This window comes from Mauremys mutica, chromosome 1 (assembly GCF_020497125.1).
Source record: "Mauremys mutica isolate MM-2020 ecotype Southern chromosome 1, ASM2049712v1, whole genome shotgun sequence".
Lineage (NCBI taxonomy): Eukaryota > Metazoa > Chordata > Testudines > Geoemydidae > Mauremys > Mauremys mutica.
Genome location: NC_059072.1, coordinates 63,222,945 through 63,238,259, shown reverse-complemented (window position 1 = coordinate 63,238,259; position 15,315 = coordinate 63,222,945). Strand labels below are relative to the sequence as shown.

The window sequence follows — 15,315 nt, the reverse complement described above, 5'->3', positions numbered from 1 at the left end:
AATGATGTACCTGGGCAGCTAGGGAGTGGTGCATGACTGCTCATGCAGCTTCCCTTTGCTTCCCTGTCAGAAAGTCATTTTTCTGCAGGGAAGCAAAGAAATCTGCAGGGGACATGAATTCTACACACATGCAGTGGCGAAGAATTCCCCCAGGAGTAATCTTACTTTTCTAAGGGCTTGTCTACACTATAAATTTAAGTTGACCTATGTTAGGTCGACTGACAGCCACCACAGAAATTACTGCGGTGGTTCATGTCCACATTGACTTTTTGTCGGTAGTGCATGTCCTCACCAGGAGCGTTTCCACCAACTTAAGAGGGACAGTATGGGAGGCTGAGAACCAGGGCACCCAGCTCTGCATGCAGCTCCCTGCCAGCAACCTGGCTTCCCCCTCCCTGCTGGAAATGGGACAGGGCCCCCCCCTCCGGGTTCTCGGCTCCCAGCAGCCAACCAGCTTCTGGGCATGGAGCTCTTCACTGGGCATAGCTGTGCTCCAAGTAGGGATTGGGGAGCCAAGAGCCTGGGGGGACAGCCAGGCTCGTGGCAGGGAGAACCGTGCCCAGAGTCCAGTCAGCTTCCATACTCTCAGTGAGCTGAGAGCCCAGACAATAGCCCAGCTGCGAGCAGGGACCCAGGACCTGGGGGAGGTGGGGCCAGGAGGGCTCTCCGTGGGGAGAGAGGACCCCGGGCAGCAGATCGAGTCTGAGTGACATCCCAAGCCTGAGTGGCAGCCCAACTTGGGAGCTGGTAGCCAGCTTTCTTGTCAATTTCACAGCTCCAATGGTGACTAAGAATGACAGCTCATAGATGTAAGTAACGCAGTGTCTATAGGGACACTGTGTTGCCCTAAATACAACGACATAAGCCCTCTGCCTCTTGTGGAGGTGGAACTATTATGTTGGTGTAGTTGGGCACTTATATCAGTAGGAGCAAGGCTGCAGTGTGTACACTGACATAATTAGGTCAATGTAAGCTGTTTTACGTCAACCTAATGCTGTAGTGTAGACCAGGCCTTTAACAGAAACTTCTCTCTCTTCAATGAGGAGGCAGGAACATATTTAAACAAGTGTGATATAAAATGAGGGTTTAAAATCAGCCACTAGCCTACCACAATGGAGACCAAGCAGAGGTGAAAGTAAGCCGGTAGGGCCCGGTACGGAGTACCAGTAAAAAAAGGTGCAGTAGTGTACTAGCAAATAAGTGGAGCATTCAGTACTGGCTTACTTTCACGTCTTTTGGCTGCATAATAAAAAGTTCAAACTCAAAGCTAATAAAAGCTTGGAAAGGGAAAACTCACTGTCAAATTTGTTTGTTGTTTCTCTCCCTCTCCTCCTCCAGCCAGGCTGCCTGACGCAGGCTAGGCTCCGCGTTCCCCCGACCCCCGCACTCAGCAGGGACTGCAGCAGCTCCCCTCTAGCTTGTAGCAGGGGGACTGGCTGAGGGAGAAGCCTCCCCAGGTAGCCTGCTGCCTGCATAGGAACAGTTTAAACTTATCTGTTCACTCTGTGGTCTGAACTGCAGGGTTCGGGGCTATTTCTGGCATCCTTATTAATTTCACTCTCGGCTGTTGGGGAGGGTGGGGGTGACCAAAGCCGAGGCAGTTCATTTATATTCAATTTATATTACTGAAGATCGCCTCATCCAGGGGGCAGAAAAGAACTGCCCCGGCTTTGGTCACACACACACCCCAACAACCGAGAGTGAAATTAACAAGGATGCCAGAAATAGCCCCGCATCCAGCCCTGAACCCCTGGAGTGAACAGCTACGTTTAAACCAGGGTTTCTCAAACAGGGGTCGCCACTTGTGGAGGGAAAGCCCCTGGCAGGCAGGGCCGGTGTGTTTACCTGCCCCATCCGCAGGTCCGGTCGATCACGGCTCCCACTGGCCGCAGATCACTGCTCCGGACCAATGGGAGCTGCTGGAAGCAGCGCCTCCGGCGATCAGCCGGACCTGCGGACGGGGCAGGTAAACACACCGGCCCAGCCCGCCAGGGACTTTCCCTACACAAGCGCACAAGTGGCAACCCCTGTTTGAGAAACCCTGGTTTAAACTGTTCCTATGCAGGCAGCAGGCTACCTGGGGAGGCTTCTCCCTCAGCCAGTCCCCCTGCTCCCTGCTATAAGCTAGAGGGGAACTCTTGCAGCCCCTGCTGAGGGCGGGGGTCAGGGGAATGTGGAGCCTAGCCACGTCGGGCAGCCTGGCTGGAGGAGGAGGAGGAGGAGGTTGGACAAGTTGAAAAATGTGACAGTGAGTTTTCAGTTTTTCAGGCTTATTCCAATAGTAAAGCTTTATTACAGACAGTACTGGTAGTAGTAATAGTAGCTTTATTTTCTATATCCAAGTCATGTAATGGGAAGGATCCATGAAGTATGTAGGAGAGGTGGGTTGCTTGTGTTTGGACTGTAGGGGTAAGAAATGTAACTTACTACCACCCCTGGCCCCACCCCTTCCATCTGAGGCCCTTCCCCCTTCCGGGGGAAAGGGGACAGAGTGGGACCCGTACCAGTAAGAGCTGTATTTTACTTTCACCTGAGACCAAGGTTTCTTGTAGGCCACACCTGCACAGTGAGCAACAGTCATTGAGTACAGGTTCCTCCTCACAGAGAAAGGAAGGAAATGGGAATTGTGCTTTGTACTATACAAGTCTAAGTGCTCTGAAAAAAAATCAAGTACTAAGTGTCTTAAATTGGGCATATAAAATTAGTGGATACTCTTGACCTTAATCATTCTGTGCCTCAGCTCCCATCTGCAAAATGGGGACGGTACCACCTCCTCACTTCACAAGGGTGTTGTCAAAATAAATTCAGTCATGTTTATGAAACACTTAGATAGGATGAGTGCCACAGAAAAGCTCCCATATATGGTGGCTTTATATCAGTTTAAATCAAACTCAAAGAGATTACCAATACTGCAAGTCAGCAGATGAAGAAGCCACTGTGTAACCATATAGTCTGAGTTGTTCAGTCACTGAAATCCAGAACTTCTGAATACGTCAGCTGCCGTGCTGAACATGCACAATCCAGTCAGCACTAGAAACAGTGGGGGATGAAGCATGCTCAGTGGGGATGGACTCTTTCGAGATTTTTAGCTGCTAAACCCAAAGAAGTCTGTACTAAGCATGTGCAAACAGATTTTTTCCCACCCCCAAAGGCTTCTAACTCAGCCATCTCCAAAGAGCAACTCAGCATGCTTCAAACCAGGACTGTAGGGTGAAGCCAGACTTTCCCAGGGCAGGGTGATGCCAGACACCAGAACTGAGAGCAGGGAGCCCGTCTCTCCAGTGCTCTCAATGATCTCCCTACTGATCCACAGGCAATATGGAGGAAAAATCTGTCTGACTCTAATGGAGAGAAGACATGAGCCAGAACAACGAGAATGGAAAAGGAATAGATTAGGACATGCAGCTTGGTCAGACTGTGACTGGAGAGAGGGGATAAAGAAACTGTGACTGGCAGCTAGAAGGTGAAGACTGGGACTGACTGGGCAGGAAGACTAGGATTGGGAGCTGAGGTGTGGTGGGGAGAAGGAGACAGGGAGCCACTGAGGGAAACACAGACACTAGATAAGGAGCTGGGGCGGGGAGACTGGTACCAAGAACAAGTGCGGGGTGGAAGGTTATATGTGTGTGAATTCACCAGTGTCAGCTATAAATTTAAAAACATTTTTCTATTATTTTTATACCTGTTTTATACCTTATTTCTGGAGCCGAATACACACTCCATGAATACAATTTAAAAATGTCAATCTATGCCTAATACTTATCAATGTCGTTCTTGTCTGATCACATATTTCAGACCAATCTAAGAAATATCATATTGCAAATCATTTCTAAATCCTTTAAAAACAAAAACAAGGGACAATATAGCCATCATTGTAATTGGGGGGGGGAAAACAAAACAAAAACAAAAAAGACCACCACCTTTAAGTCTCCACTTCTTCATGAAATAAAATATTCTAGCTCCCCCTGCTGGCTCAGCAGTTCGATACTGTGACTTGACAGAGGAGGCTGGATAGGAAACCTGGAGAAAGGACATGGGGGAGGGGGGCAACCTGAAAAACTAACACATTTATTGTGCCTTTAATGGAACTCTGCAGGAAAAAAATGTTTGTAACACTGATAAAATAGTTTATTTTTAAGTTTCTAAAAAGGCGTTACAACAGAAAATATTTAATATTTTTTTAAAACCTATCGAAAGAAAAGTTTGTAACTTCATGAATAATTTTATTCCCTATTAAATCTCATAAAAATGTTCACAGAAAGGAAATTTCATTCATCTGGTTCTGCTAAGAAAGTATATTGCTTCAAGGGGAAAAATACAAAAAAAATGTTTGTATAAATTTCAATCCAGTTTATGCAATTTTCATTTTAAACATCCCTATTAGGAAAACAAATTAAATGTGTGGAAATCTAACTGATGGATGGCTAACCCTTTATTTATAAACAAAAGTTAAATGGAAATAAAATTAAGCCACTCAAACATGGAGCCATTATATAAATATGTAGGTTTAGGCAATATTTTAAATGACTTAGCTTACGTTTCCAAGCAATTTTTTAGCCTGTCACTAAGAAAATCTTTTAGACATTTTTTAGAGAGCAATGTGGTTTGCCCAATTTTCCTTAATGAGTTCTTGACACAAACATTAGTAATACAGGACACTGCAATACTAATATGGAGCAGCACATTAGAAAGCTTTACTGCCCATAACAAAAACATTGCAAGAATACATTTTTATTATAAATCTTTTGTGATGCTTACCAACATTTTTCTTTAAATACTTTAAAAATAATTATTGGCTCCTCTGTCAGAAACTGGATATTTAAAATCTTAAGTTGAAAAACAAATTCAGTGTCCATTAGAAACAACATTTGAACTTGCTGTGCACTTGGCTTTCAATTACAAGTACTTTTGATGAGTTTCAAAAATAAGTTATGCTTCTAATACAATAATGTACTATGTCCAGTGATTTCTACTAATATTTTAATAGGTATTGAGGCATGTAGACAAAATATGCTTTCATGAGCGTGTGTATAGCTGGAGCGCTATACACTAAAATAAATACAGTTACATTTTGGTTATTTCATATTATGCATTTATTTCACGGTCATCACAATAACTGTGAATTCTAAAAAGTCTTTTTAAAAATTGAAGACAACTGGAAAAATCTCTGTTAATACCATAACATTTATGAGATTTTAGATGCACAAATGTCAGAACATTTAAAGTTATATTCCCACAGCAAATATAATTCTGTACATACATGGTGTTAGTATTTTTACATTAAGGCATAAAAATGAACACTCTGTGGACCTGCTCAAGAGCCCATTTAAGCCAACAAGAATCTTTCCACTGACTTCAGTGAGCGCTGGATTACATCCTAAATGTACAAGATGAGTAAATTACAATTGCTTTGGGATACACAAAAATCAGGAAGTTCAAAAGTGTGTATCTAGATGTTAAACAACTTTTACTAAATATAAAAGCCTAATTTAAAGAGAGATAGTTAGGGCCCTACCAAATTCGCAGCCATGAAAAACATGTCACGGACCATGAAATCTGGTCTCCCCCCCATGAAATCTGGTCTTTTGTGTGCTTTTATCCTGTATTACACAGATTTCACAGGAGAGACCAGCGTTTCTCAAATTGAGGGTCCTGACCCAAAAGGGAGTTGCACGGGGCGGGGGGGTCGCAAGATTATTTTAGGGGAATCATGGTATTGCCACCCTTACTTCTGCGCTGCCTTCAGAGCTGGAGGCCAGAAAGCAGCAGCTGTTGGCCAGGTGTCCAGCTCTGAAGGCAACGCCCGGCCAGCAGCTGCACAGAAGGGTGGCAATACTAGACCATGCCACCATTATTTCTGCACTGCTGCCTTCAGAGCTGGGCGGCCAGAGAGTGGCGGCTGCTGAGGGTCCAGCTCTGCAGGCAGCAGCTCTGTGTTCAAAACTGGGCTCCTGGCCAGCAGCCACAGCTCTCCAGCTGCCCAGCTCTGAAGACAACGCCACTGCCTACAGGAGCGCAGAAGTAAGGGTAGCAGTACCACAACCCCCACCTACAATAACCTTGAGACCCCTCCACCCCAGCTGCTTTTTGGGTCAGGACCCCTACAATTACACCACCATGAAATTTCAGATTTAAATAGCTGAAATCATGAAATTTACAATTTTTAAAATCCTATGACAGTGAAATTGATCAAAATGGACCGTGAATTTGGTAGGGCCCTAGACATACTGCATGCCAGTAACCAGACTTCAAACGTACACACACACACACACACACACGGCTGTTAAACAATAACTGCATGTTTCAAAACTGAAATTGCTTTCTCAGGGATAGCTAGTTGGTTTCCTTTCAAACAACGGTGCCACTTTCCAATAGTATGAATAAAAACAAAAAACATCTAAAACTCAGATTCACGGTTCTTTTACACTCAGGGTGAAAAATCCTGAATTTAGTAAAGTCAATGGGCGTTTTGCCATTGATTTCACTGTGGCCAGGATTTCACTGTCAGAATTTAGGACCCAATCTTGGCTCACAAGGTTAAAGTTATGTTTGTACTTAAGCATTTACAGAATTGAGGCCTAAAGATTTTTCTGGGGGGAAAGGAGAGATTAGAGGAAGAGCATATATTTTAAGTACTATATGTTGACTAAGAACTCGTTTGCTAAATTTCACATAGAGCACATCAACATTTATAAACTCTCAAAGATTTAATTTTACAATAGGATCAGACAAACCCTTAACTACACCACATTAGTATATATGTCACTACAGTAAGTTTTTAAAATAAATCTTTTACATGCACCTCAAAGTTGCTGCAGACATTTTTTTTAAGTGGTCATGCTTATATTTACTTTACCTGAACATTTACTGTACCTGTCACGCTGCGTGTTAATAAAAAAATAAGACGGAATGTTAGGTAATTTTCATATATTGTTTCCAAAGCTATGATAAGGTTTTAGATATGACATTTTACAGTTTCACTGTACTAGAACCTACCGAAAGTATTTTAGTGCCTTTCGACAATGACGAAAAATCAAATACAAAAATATTCTGTTTAGTCAGAGAAAAAAAACTAACACTCAGAAAGCAACATTTCTCTTCTTCCCCACAGCTCCTATTTTGAAACCCTTGCATAAATGACAGATGTTGATATTCAAGCTTCCTAACAATATCTATAGTTCTGAATCCACTTAGTAAAGAAATGGCATACTAGTAATACTATTCTGGAATGAAAAACATACATACAACACACAGTTACTAATGAAGAGAGAATAATGGTACTTACTATCTTCCCCCCAGCCATACAAAAGCTTATAATTAAACACAGCAAGCAGAATCAACATGTTTCCCCTATGCTAAGTTGAAAAAGCATTACAGAGCGTACTCTGTGAGAGAGACAACTTCTTCAATGCATTCATCTTGGACTATTATAGCATATCTTATCAATTATTTGGACCAATTCTTTTTAACTGATTCACATGCAACTCCCATTTACTTCTGTGGGAGCTAATTATATGCATCTAATAACATAAACTAGCCTTTTGATTTTAGAACTTGTTTAGAAGTCTCATACTATGAAATGCAAGGGTTTATTGAAATACTGCCATATTAATTAAATAAACTACTCACAACTAATAAACACATACACAAAACAGTACTTACGGCGTTTCTGGGAAACAGCCTGCAAACATGCTGTGACAATATCACAGTTCTTCTGCACTTTATGTAAAAGCCTATCTTTCTGCTTCAGATGACGAAGCAGCTTTGCTGACTGAACACAAATTCTGTAATTCAGTTCTCGTACTATAGTTGCCAGTTCATCAGCATCTGTCAATAAGCAGAACACAACATTGTTACAGTCCAGCCTGAAACACATATGACTTGAGTTCGGTGTGTCATCTAGGGCAGTGCTTCACAAACTATCTGATGTGGCGGACCGGCAGGTTCCCCCCCCCCCCAATGTGCCAGGAACCAGTACGATATTTCCCAAGGACCGGTACCATATTTGTGCCATATTATTATCGTTTTTGCATAGGCAGGTAGCACATCAGATCAGAAAAACTAACATTCTTCACTGTATTAATTGGAATGGGACTGTGGCGTACATGCGGAGATGTTCCCATTTAAATACACTGAAGACTGACTGAAAGGCTGTGCATCTGGGCGGATAATATAAAATGACTAGATCCAAGAAAATATTATTTGAACATTTGTAGTAATATTAATTTATATCAGAAAATGAATAAAATAAAAATTGGCAGACATTTTTTATTTTATTTATCAGGAGCAGGGCCAAAGTCAATAATTAACTTGCACACACTGTATAAGGGCAGAATTTTAATTTTTCTAATTTATAAATTTGTTTTTATTGTGATAGATGTAGCCAAAAATATTACCAGTTATGCTGTTACATTTATGCCTTAAAATATGGTTCTCTCTGAAAACCATGTATGGAAATCTGGAACATTCTTATTTGTATATCTAATCCCTGTATGTATTCAGAATCACGTTCATGGACTTAGAAGTAAGAATTTTTTTTTTTTACTCTGATTACCATGTAGAATCAACAGAGGGAGTGAGCTGGATTTTATTCTTTCTTGTGTATCAGAGCCGTTCACTAAGTCACAGTTACACTCATGCGAACTCTGACAAGTTTTGGTTCATTAAACATATTCTAGACTGAACTAATCATATGTTGAAATTGCAAGTTTCCACTAGAGCAATACCACTTTAACAGGCCAGAGACAGAAGCAAAAAGCTCTTTGCACAGATTTGAAGAAATTGGCAGGTTTCACTTCCTGGTTTTTTCCATGTCAACAACAAGACTGATTTAACAACAGGAGACAAGTGGCCTTTGTATAGTCCTCCTTTTCTTAATATCTAGTGTCACGGTTGCTTAGTTTTCATGAACATTCTTGGATAGATTCATTTTGCTATTGTCTGAATTCAAGTTTTCCAAAGTGTAAGGCAAATGGTGTAACAGCTTTACTTTTTACATTTAAAAATTTGTTTTCCCCCCCCTCAGACTCAAATTATTTCCAAACAAGTTAATATGTCAAAAACTTCATCAGAAATAAAAAGTGATCCAAATATTGACTACCTTTAACAATATGGAATCTGTAATGGATGACCAAGTTTACAGAGTTATTATGCTTCGCTGGTTTAAAACTATAGAAATTGTGCATAAGGTCACACAGAGCTAAATAAATTCACAAAACCGGTTTCCTGAAGGCGCCCTCTATCTGGCAACGTTAAGGTCAACAAATCTTTCAGGAACAAGTGACAGCTGGTCACTATTTGAGATTCATGTAATTTCATAAAGAAAAAAATCTGGAACCCATGTTGTGTGTGACAGATTCCAGAAAAATATGAACATGTGTAACTGAAAATAAAGGCCCAACACACTCATGCTGCACCTGACATTATCACCATCCAAGCACTGAATATTTTGATAAAATCCTGATTATCCCACTCTCCTTTCCCAAAAGCTATGCAGGTGGAAGAAGGGGCAGTTTCTGGGAGAGGAGAAACAGCTGTGTAGATGGGAAGGAGAACCAGCTCTGGTTTGATGATTTTTTTGTTTTGGCAAAGGCGGGGGGAGGCTGGAGAGGTAACTTTTGTGCAGATGGAGGAAAAGGTAACACTTGCACAGGCAGAGAAGGTGAAGAGGTGGGTGGACAGATAAATCCAGGATAATAGAGAGGACGAGATGGGAGTGCAGGGAAAGGAGACAGGATCAAAGAAGGTGTCATTCATATGCAAATGTGAAGGATTTGAGTGATATCACTGTGCCTCTGTACAAGGAAGAGTTTGACACAGATCAGGGAAGGGGTTTACAGTAGGCAGGGAAAAGAGGCTGGGGGGAAAACGGACAGAATAGGTTACTCCCTGTGAAATTGTGGATAATTTTGGAGGAATGTAACCCCCGTGTTGGTGGCTGGCCAGGGATGAGTGCAGATCAAGACACTCCCAGTGCCAGTGGAACGGCTACACAGAGATAGACTCATAGACTTTAAGGTCAGAAGGAACCATCATAACCATCTAGTCTGACCTCCTGCACATTAAAGGCCACAGAACCGCATCCACCCACTCTTGTAATAGACCCCTAACCTCTAGCTGAGTTACTGATGTTCTCAAATCATGATTTAAAGACTTCAAGTTACAGAGAATCCACCATTTACACTAGTTTAAACCTGCAGGTGACCCATGACCCATGCAGCAGAGGGAAGTGAAAACACCCCAGAGTCTCTACCAATCTGACCCAAGGGTTGAGGTTGGGGTGCACAGTAGGATACTCTTTGTGCCGGTGGAGTGACAGGGCAGGATGCTCCCCATACCAGTGGGGCAGGAATTCATAGATTCGAAGGCCAAAAGGGACCATTGTGATCTTCTAGTCTGACCTCCTGTATAACACAAGCCATAGAACTGCCCCCTAACTATCCTAGAGCATAGTTTTCATAAAAAAAACATCCAATCTTGATTTTAAAATGGTCAGGGATGGAGAATCCACCATAACCCTAAGGAAATTGTTCCAATAGTTAATTACCCTCACTGTTAATTTTTGCACATTATTTCCAGTTCTGAATTTGTCTAGCTTCAACTTCCAGCCATTGGATCATGTTATATCTTTCTCTGCTAGACTGAAGAGCCCATCATTAAATATTTGTTCCCCATACAGGTACTTCAAGATTGCAATCAATCACTCCTCAAGCTAAACAGATTGAGCTCACTGAGTCGATCACTGTAAGGCAGGTTTTCTAATCCTTTAAACATTCTTGTAGCTCTTCTCTGAGCCCTCTCCAATTTATCACATCCTTCTTGAACTGTGGACACCAGAACTGACACAGTATTCCAACAGCAGTCATACTAGGACCAAATATAGAAATGAAATAACCTCTCTACTTCTAATCAAGATTCTCCTGTACGTCTCCAAGGATCACATTAGCTATTTTGGCCACAGTGTAACACTGGGAGCTCATCTTCAACCTACTGTCCACCGCAACCCCCAAATCTTTTTTCAGAGACACTGCTTCCCAGGATAAAATCCCCAATCCTGTAAATATAGCCTACATTCTTTGTTTCTATATGCAATACATTTATATTCAGCTGCATTAAATCACATGGTGTTTGCTTGCACCTAGTTTACTAAGTGATTCAGATCATTCTGAATCAGTGACCTGTCCTCTTCATTATTTACCACTCTCCCAATTTTCATGTCTTTTGCAAAATTTATCAGTGATGATTTTACGTTTTCTTCCAGGTCACGGATAAAAAAAATGTGAAATTGTGTAGAGCAAAGAACCAATCCCTGTGGACCCCATTAGAAACACACCTGCTTGATGATGATTCCCTGTTTACAATCACATTTTAAGACACATCAATTAGCCAGTTTTATGTGTACCATAATTTTATATCATTCTAGTTTTTTAAATCAAAATGTCATGTGCTACCAAGTCAAATGACTTGCAGAAGTCTAAGTATATTACATCAAGAGTACCTTCATCAAACTTGTAATGTCATCAAAATAAATATCTAGTTAGTCTGACAGAATCATTTTTCCATAAACCAATGTTGACTTTCATTAATTACTTTACTCCCCTTTAATTCTTTATTAATCGAGACCTGTATAAGCCGCTCCATTATCTTGCCCAGAATCAACCTCAGGCTGACAGACCCAAAATTATCTGGATCTTCTTGTTTACCCTTTTTTAAATATGGCACAAAATTAGCTTTCTTCCTGTCTCGTAGAACTTCCCCAAAACTCAAAGTCTTATTGAAAATCAGCATTAATGGTCCAGCGAGCTCCTACACCAGCTCTTTTTAAAGTCTTGGATACAAAATATCTGGACCTGCTGATTTAAAAATGTCTAATTTTAGATAGCTTTTGTTTAACATCTTCCAGAGATACTAGTGGAACGGAAAGAGTGTTATCACTTTATGATGAGACTATACCATCTGTGTTCTCTCCAAATACAGAACAGAAATATTTACTGAACACTTCTGCCTTTTCTACATTATTATTGATAATTCTACCATTTTCATCAATACCAGTGTCAGGGTTCTTTTTGTTCCTAACACATTTAAAAAACTCCTTCTTATTGTCCTTAACTCAGCTGGCCACATATTTCTCCTTGTGTCCCTTTGCTTCCCTTATCAATCTTCTACAATTCCTAAGTTCTGATTCATATCCATTATTATCAATTTCCCCATCTTCCATTTGTTACATTAAAAAAAATTATAGCTACTGTCGCTTCCCCTCTAAACCAGATTTTTTAAAAAAAACAGCACAGCCTTCTTCAATTGTGAGTGTGTGTTTTTTGGAGCATAAAGTATGATGTTCTTAAAAGATTCCCAATTATCGTTCACATTTTTCTGATTAAATCCACTCTCCCAGCTGATTGGGCTCATAGTTGTTTTCAGCTTTATGAAATTGCTGCTTTAATAGGGTCATGTATACATGTTGCTGGTCTGGACTTTATTCTGTTTGCAGGATGGCACCAATGGCACCATCGTGCTGGGCTCATAATGACTACATGGGGCCCAGAAATGTTTGGTGCCGGGCCCACAAAAGGTTAATCCAGCCCTAGGTGGCCGGGCAACATTAGGTGGGGCGGCAGAGCAGGGTACTCCCAGTGCGATGGGGTGGCCAGGCAGGGTGGAGATGGAGGTGCGGAATGGGGTATACCCAGTGCCAATGAGGTGGCCGGGCAGAGCAGAAATGGGGGCATGAGGCGGGAAACACCCAGTGCCTTGGGGTGGCATGCAGGGCAGAGATGGAGGCATGAGGCAGGAGACTTGTGGTGCCTTGGGGTGGCCAGGCAGGGCGGAGATGCGAGCCAGGGCATGGTACTGCCAGTGCCGTTGGAGTGGCTGGGTAAGAATAAGGTTGGGGTGAGGGCCAGGATGCTCCCAGTGCCAATGGGGTGGCTGGGCAGGGCGGAGGTGGGTGCAGGCGGTCCGGTGCCTTTACCTTTCTGGCCCAGATACTCGATCTGGTGCCGCTGGCTCGGCCGCTGCTGTAGCTCCTGGAGGAAGCGGGACTCGGCGCTGCTGCCTCTGCCCCCGGGGAAGATATCGGAGCCCGCGGACGCCTCGGTGGAGCTGTCCACGCTGTCCCGGTGCCGGGCGCGGCCCCCGCAGCTATACAGCTCGGTCAGGAGGCCGCTCACCAGGGACGAGGTGCTGCGGTACCTGCCCGCGGGATCCTCCTCTTCCTCCTCCTCCTCCTCGGCCAGGCTGTCCGCGCTGCTGCCGCCCCTGCCCCTAGCGCCCTGGCGCTGCGGACCGGGGCTCCCCGCTCCTGCCGCGGGTTCCCAGGAGTTCCCGCCCTCCAGGTCTATCTCCAGCAGCTCCATCCCCCGGGCCGCCGCCGCCGCCGGCCGGGCACAGCCTCGCCTCGCCCCGCGCCCCAGCTGCCGCCCGGCCATGCAGCACGGCTCGCAGCTCCCGCCCCTGCCGGCGGCCGGCGGGCCGAGTTCCGGGTTGAGCCTATTCTACACCGGGCAGCGGGGGGAGACTCTGTACCCGTCTGCCTGCAGGAGCTGCCGACCAGACGCAACACCCCCCGCTGAGTGGTACACGCCACCCTGGTACAGGTTGGGGCATTGCACCTGCTGCGTGGGACCTCGTCCGGGGACATTGCACCTGCTGCAGAGGGGTGGGGACCCGGACTCTCCCCCCCCCCGCGAGCACACTGCAGCTGCTGCGGGGAGGAGGGGAACTTTCGCAGGGCCTGATCCAAAGGAGGGGCCTGGCCTCAGGGCCACAAGCCCATCACCTGTCAGAAAAACGTTATGGATATTTGAGTTTGATTAAATGTTATTTATATAAATCTGGTGAGAGTAGGTTTGTACCTATGTATCTAGCTGTGTGGGATGGGGGCTGTCTTATGAATTTGCTCTGGCCCCAGTGAAATGTTATTTGGGTCTACTGTGGAAACTCATCACTGAAGCACCAGGAGAAAAACCACACTAACTTTCAGTACTGACTGTGCAGCTAAAGTCTCCCAGGAATGAATGACCTGGTTGGAGAGAAAATGCAGAATGAGTAAGTAGTGTTAGAGAGTACACTGATTTCTTTATTCTAATACAGTTCTTTGTTCAATATTAGAAGGAAGCAATTGTTTCTGTGATCCTTTTGCAATTGACACATGACATGACAACACACCACCTGATTACCATTCTTTTTTGAACAGCCTGTATACATTTGTGCTACTGTACCTGAGCCAGACACGAGGGGAGCAGAAAGCCATGTCCACTACTCTCTCTTTCCCTTACTCAGCAGTAGCCAGCTGCACAGATGGCATTGGCCTTTTGAACTTAAGAAGTAATATTTAGTTTTGTTATAATAGAAATTGTGATTATTTTCACTAGCTCTGCTACACTGGACTTCAGGATAGTACTAACAAAGTCACTTTAAAAATTCTCTGTGTAGTATATTTCTTGGCTAGGCTCCTGTATAATTTTCTCAGTTCAGAAGCTGCAGACTCACAAGACTGCACCTACATTTCATCCAGTCCTCAACTCTGCCTAGTCATTCATCCAGGTTATTGTTTTTCACAGTTACCATGGCAATTTTATTTTCAAAAGAAAACAAAAGTTGCTGAAGATGACCTGTTCTCTGTACAGTTGTCCCCAAGGGGGAGCCATTGTAATAGCAACCTATTCCAAGCCTAACACAGTAATAGAAAACAATGCAAGAAACTGTCTTTTATGACCAGAGATCACCCACAGTGCATTTGCCTCAGCTGTTCACAATAGCACTCACTCTATACAGTATTTTTCCAAATGTTTTTTATGTTCGGTTTAATGTATTAATTACAACATACCGTGCAGCAACCCAAAATGTCCTAAGTTGCCTGTCACAGGCATCATCTGTAAGTTCTGTGTCTATCCATATCAAATGGTTAATGAAGGTTTCTATATTAAGATGTCTCCCACCTTTGTTATATCTTCACTGTAATGTGCACTGCTGAATCTCTCATGTGCTTCTTTCTTCAGTGTTGTCAGTTATCTCAAAGGCAGACCAGAGAAGGGGAAATTTACTGACAAAGTATACCAATATATTTATACTACTATAGTTATGGTTAAGTTTAAGATTTTGTCACGGTTAGTAAAAGTCACGGACAGGTCACAGGCATGAAACAAAAATTCACGGAAGCCCGTGACCTGTCTGTGACTTTTACTAAAAATAACCATGACAAAATGCGGAGGAGGATCAAGCACCCACTGCTGCTGCAGCTCCAGGGTTCCCAAAGCGCCTGTGGCGGTTTGAAGATCCAGGGTCCTCCCGCTGCCCACAGTGACTGAGAGCACA

At 43.4% G+C, this 15,315-nt stretch overlaps 1 protein-coding gene across 2 annotated transcripts in view; it reads right to left on the bottom strand.

Annotated features, from left to right (window-relative positions):
* Positions 1 to 13,448, bottom strand: part of TBC1D30 (TBC1 domain family member 30) — a 95,218-nt gene extending 81,770 nt beyond the window's left edge. Inside the window, exons 1-2 of one of the 2 annotated variants that reach the window (XM_044993268.1) lie at positions 12,971 to 13,448; positions 7,663 to 7,827 (exon numbers count right to left, since the gene is read on the bottom strand). In XM_044993268.1, coding sequence (XP_044849203.1) covers positions 7,663 to 7,827; positions 12,971 to 13,427 — 622 coding nt within the window. In that variant the 5' untranslated portion in view covers positions 13,428 to 13,448. The remainder of the gene's footprint in view (positions 1 to 7,662; positions 7,828 to 12,970) is intronic. The other variant, XM_044993259.1, reaches the window with a different exon arrangement.
* Between the last annotated feature and the right edge of the window lie 1,867 nt (positions 13,449 to 15,315).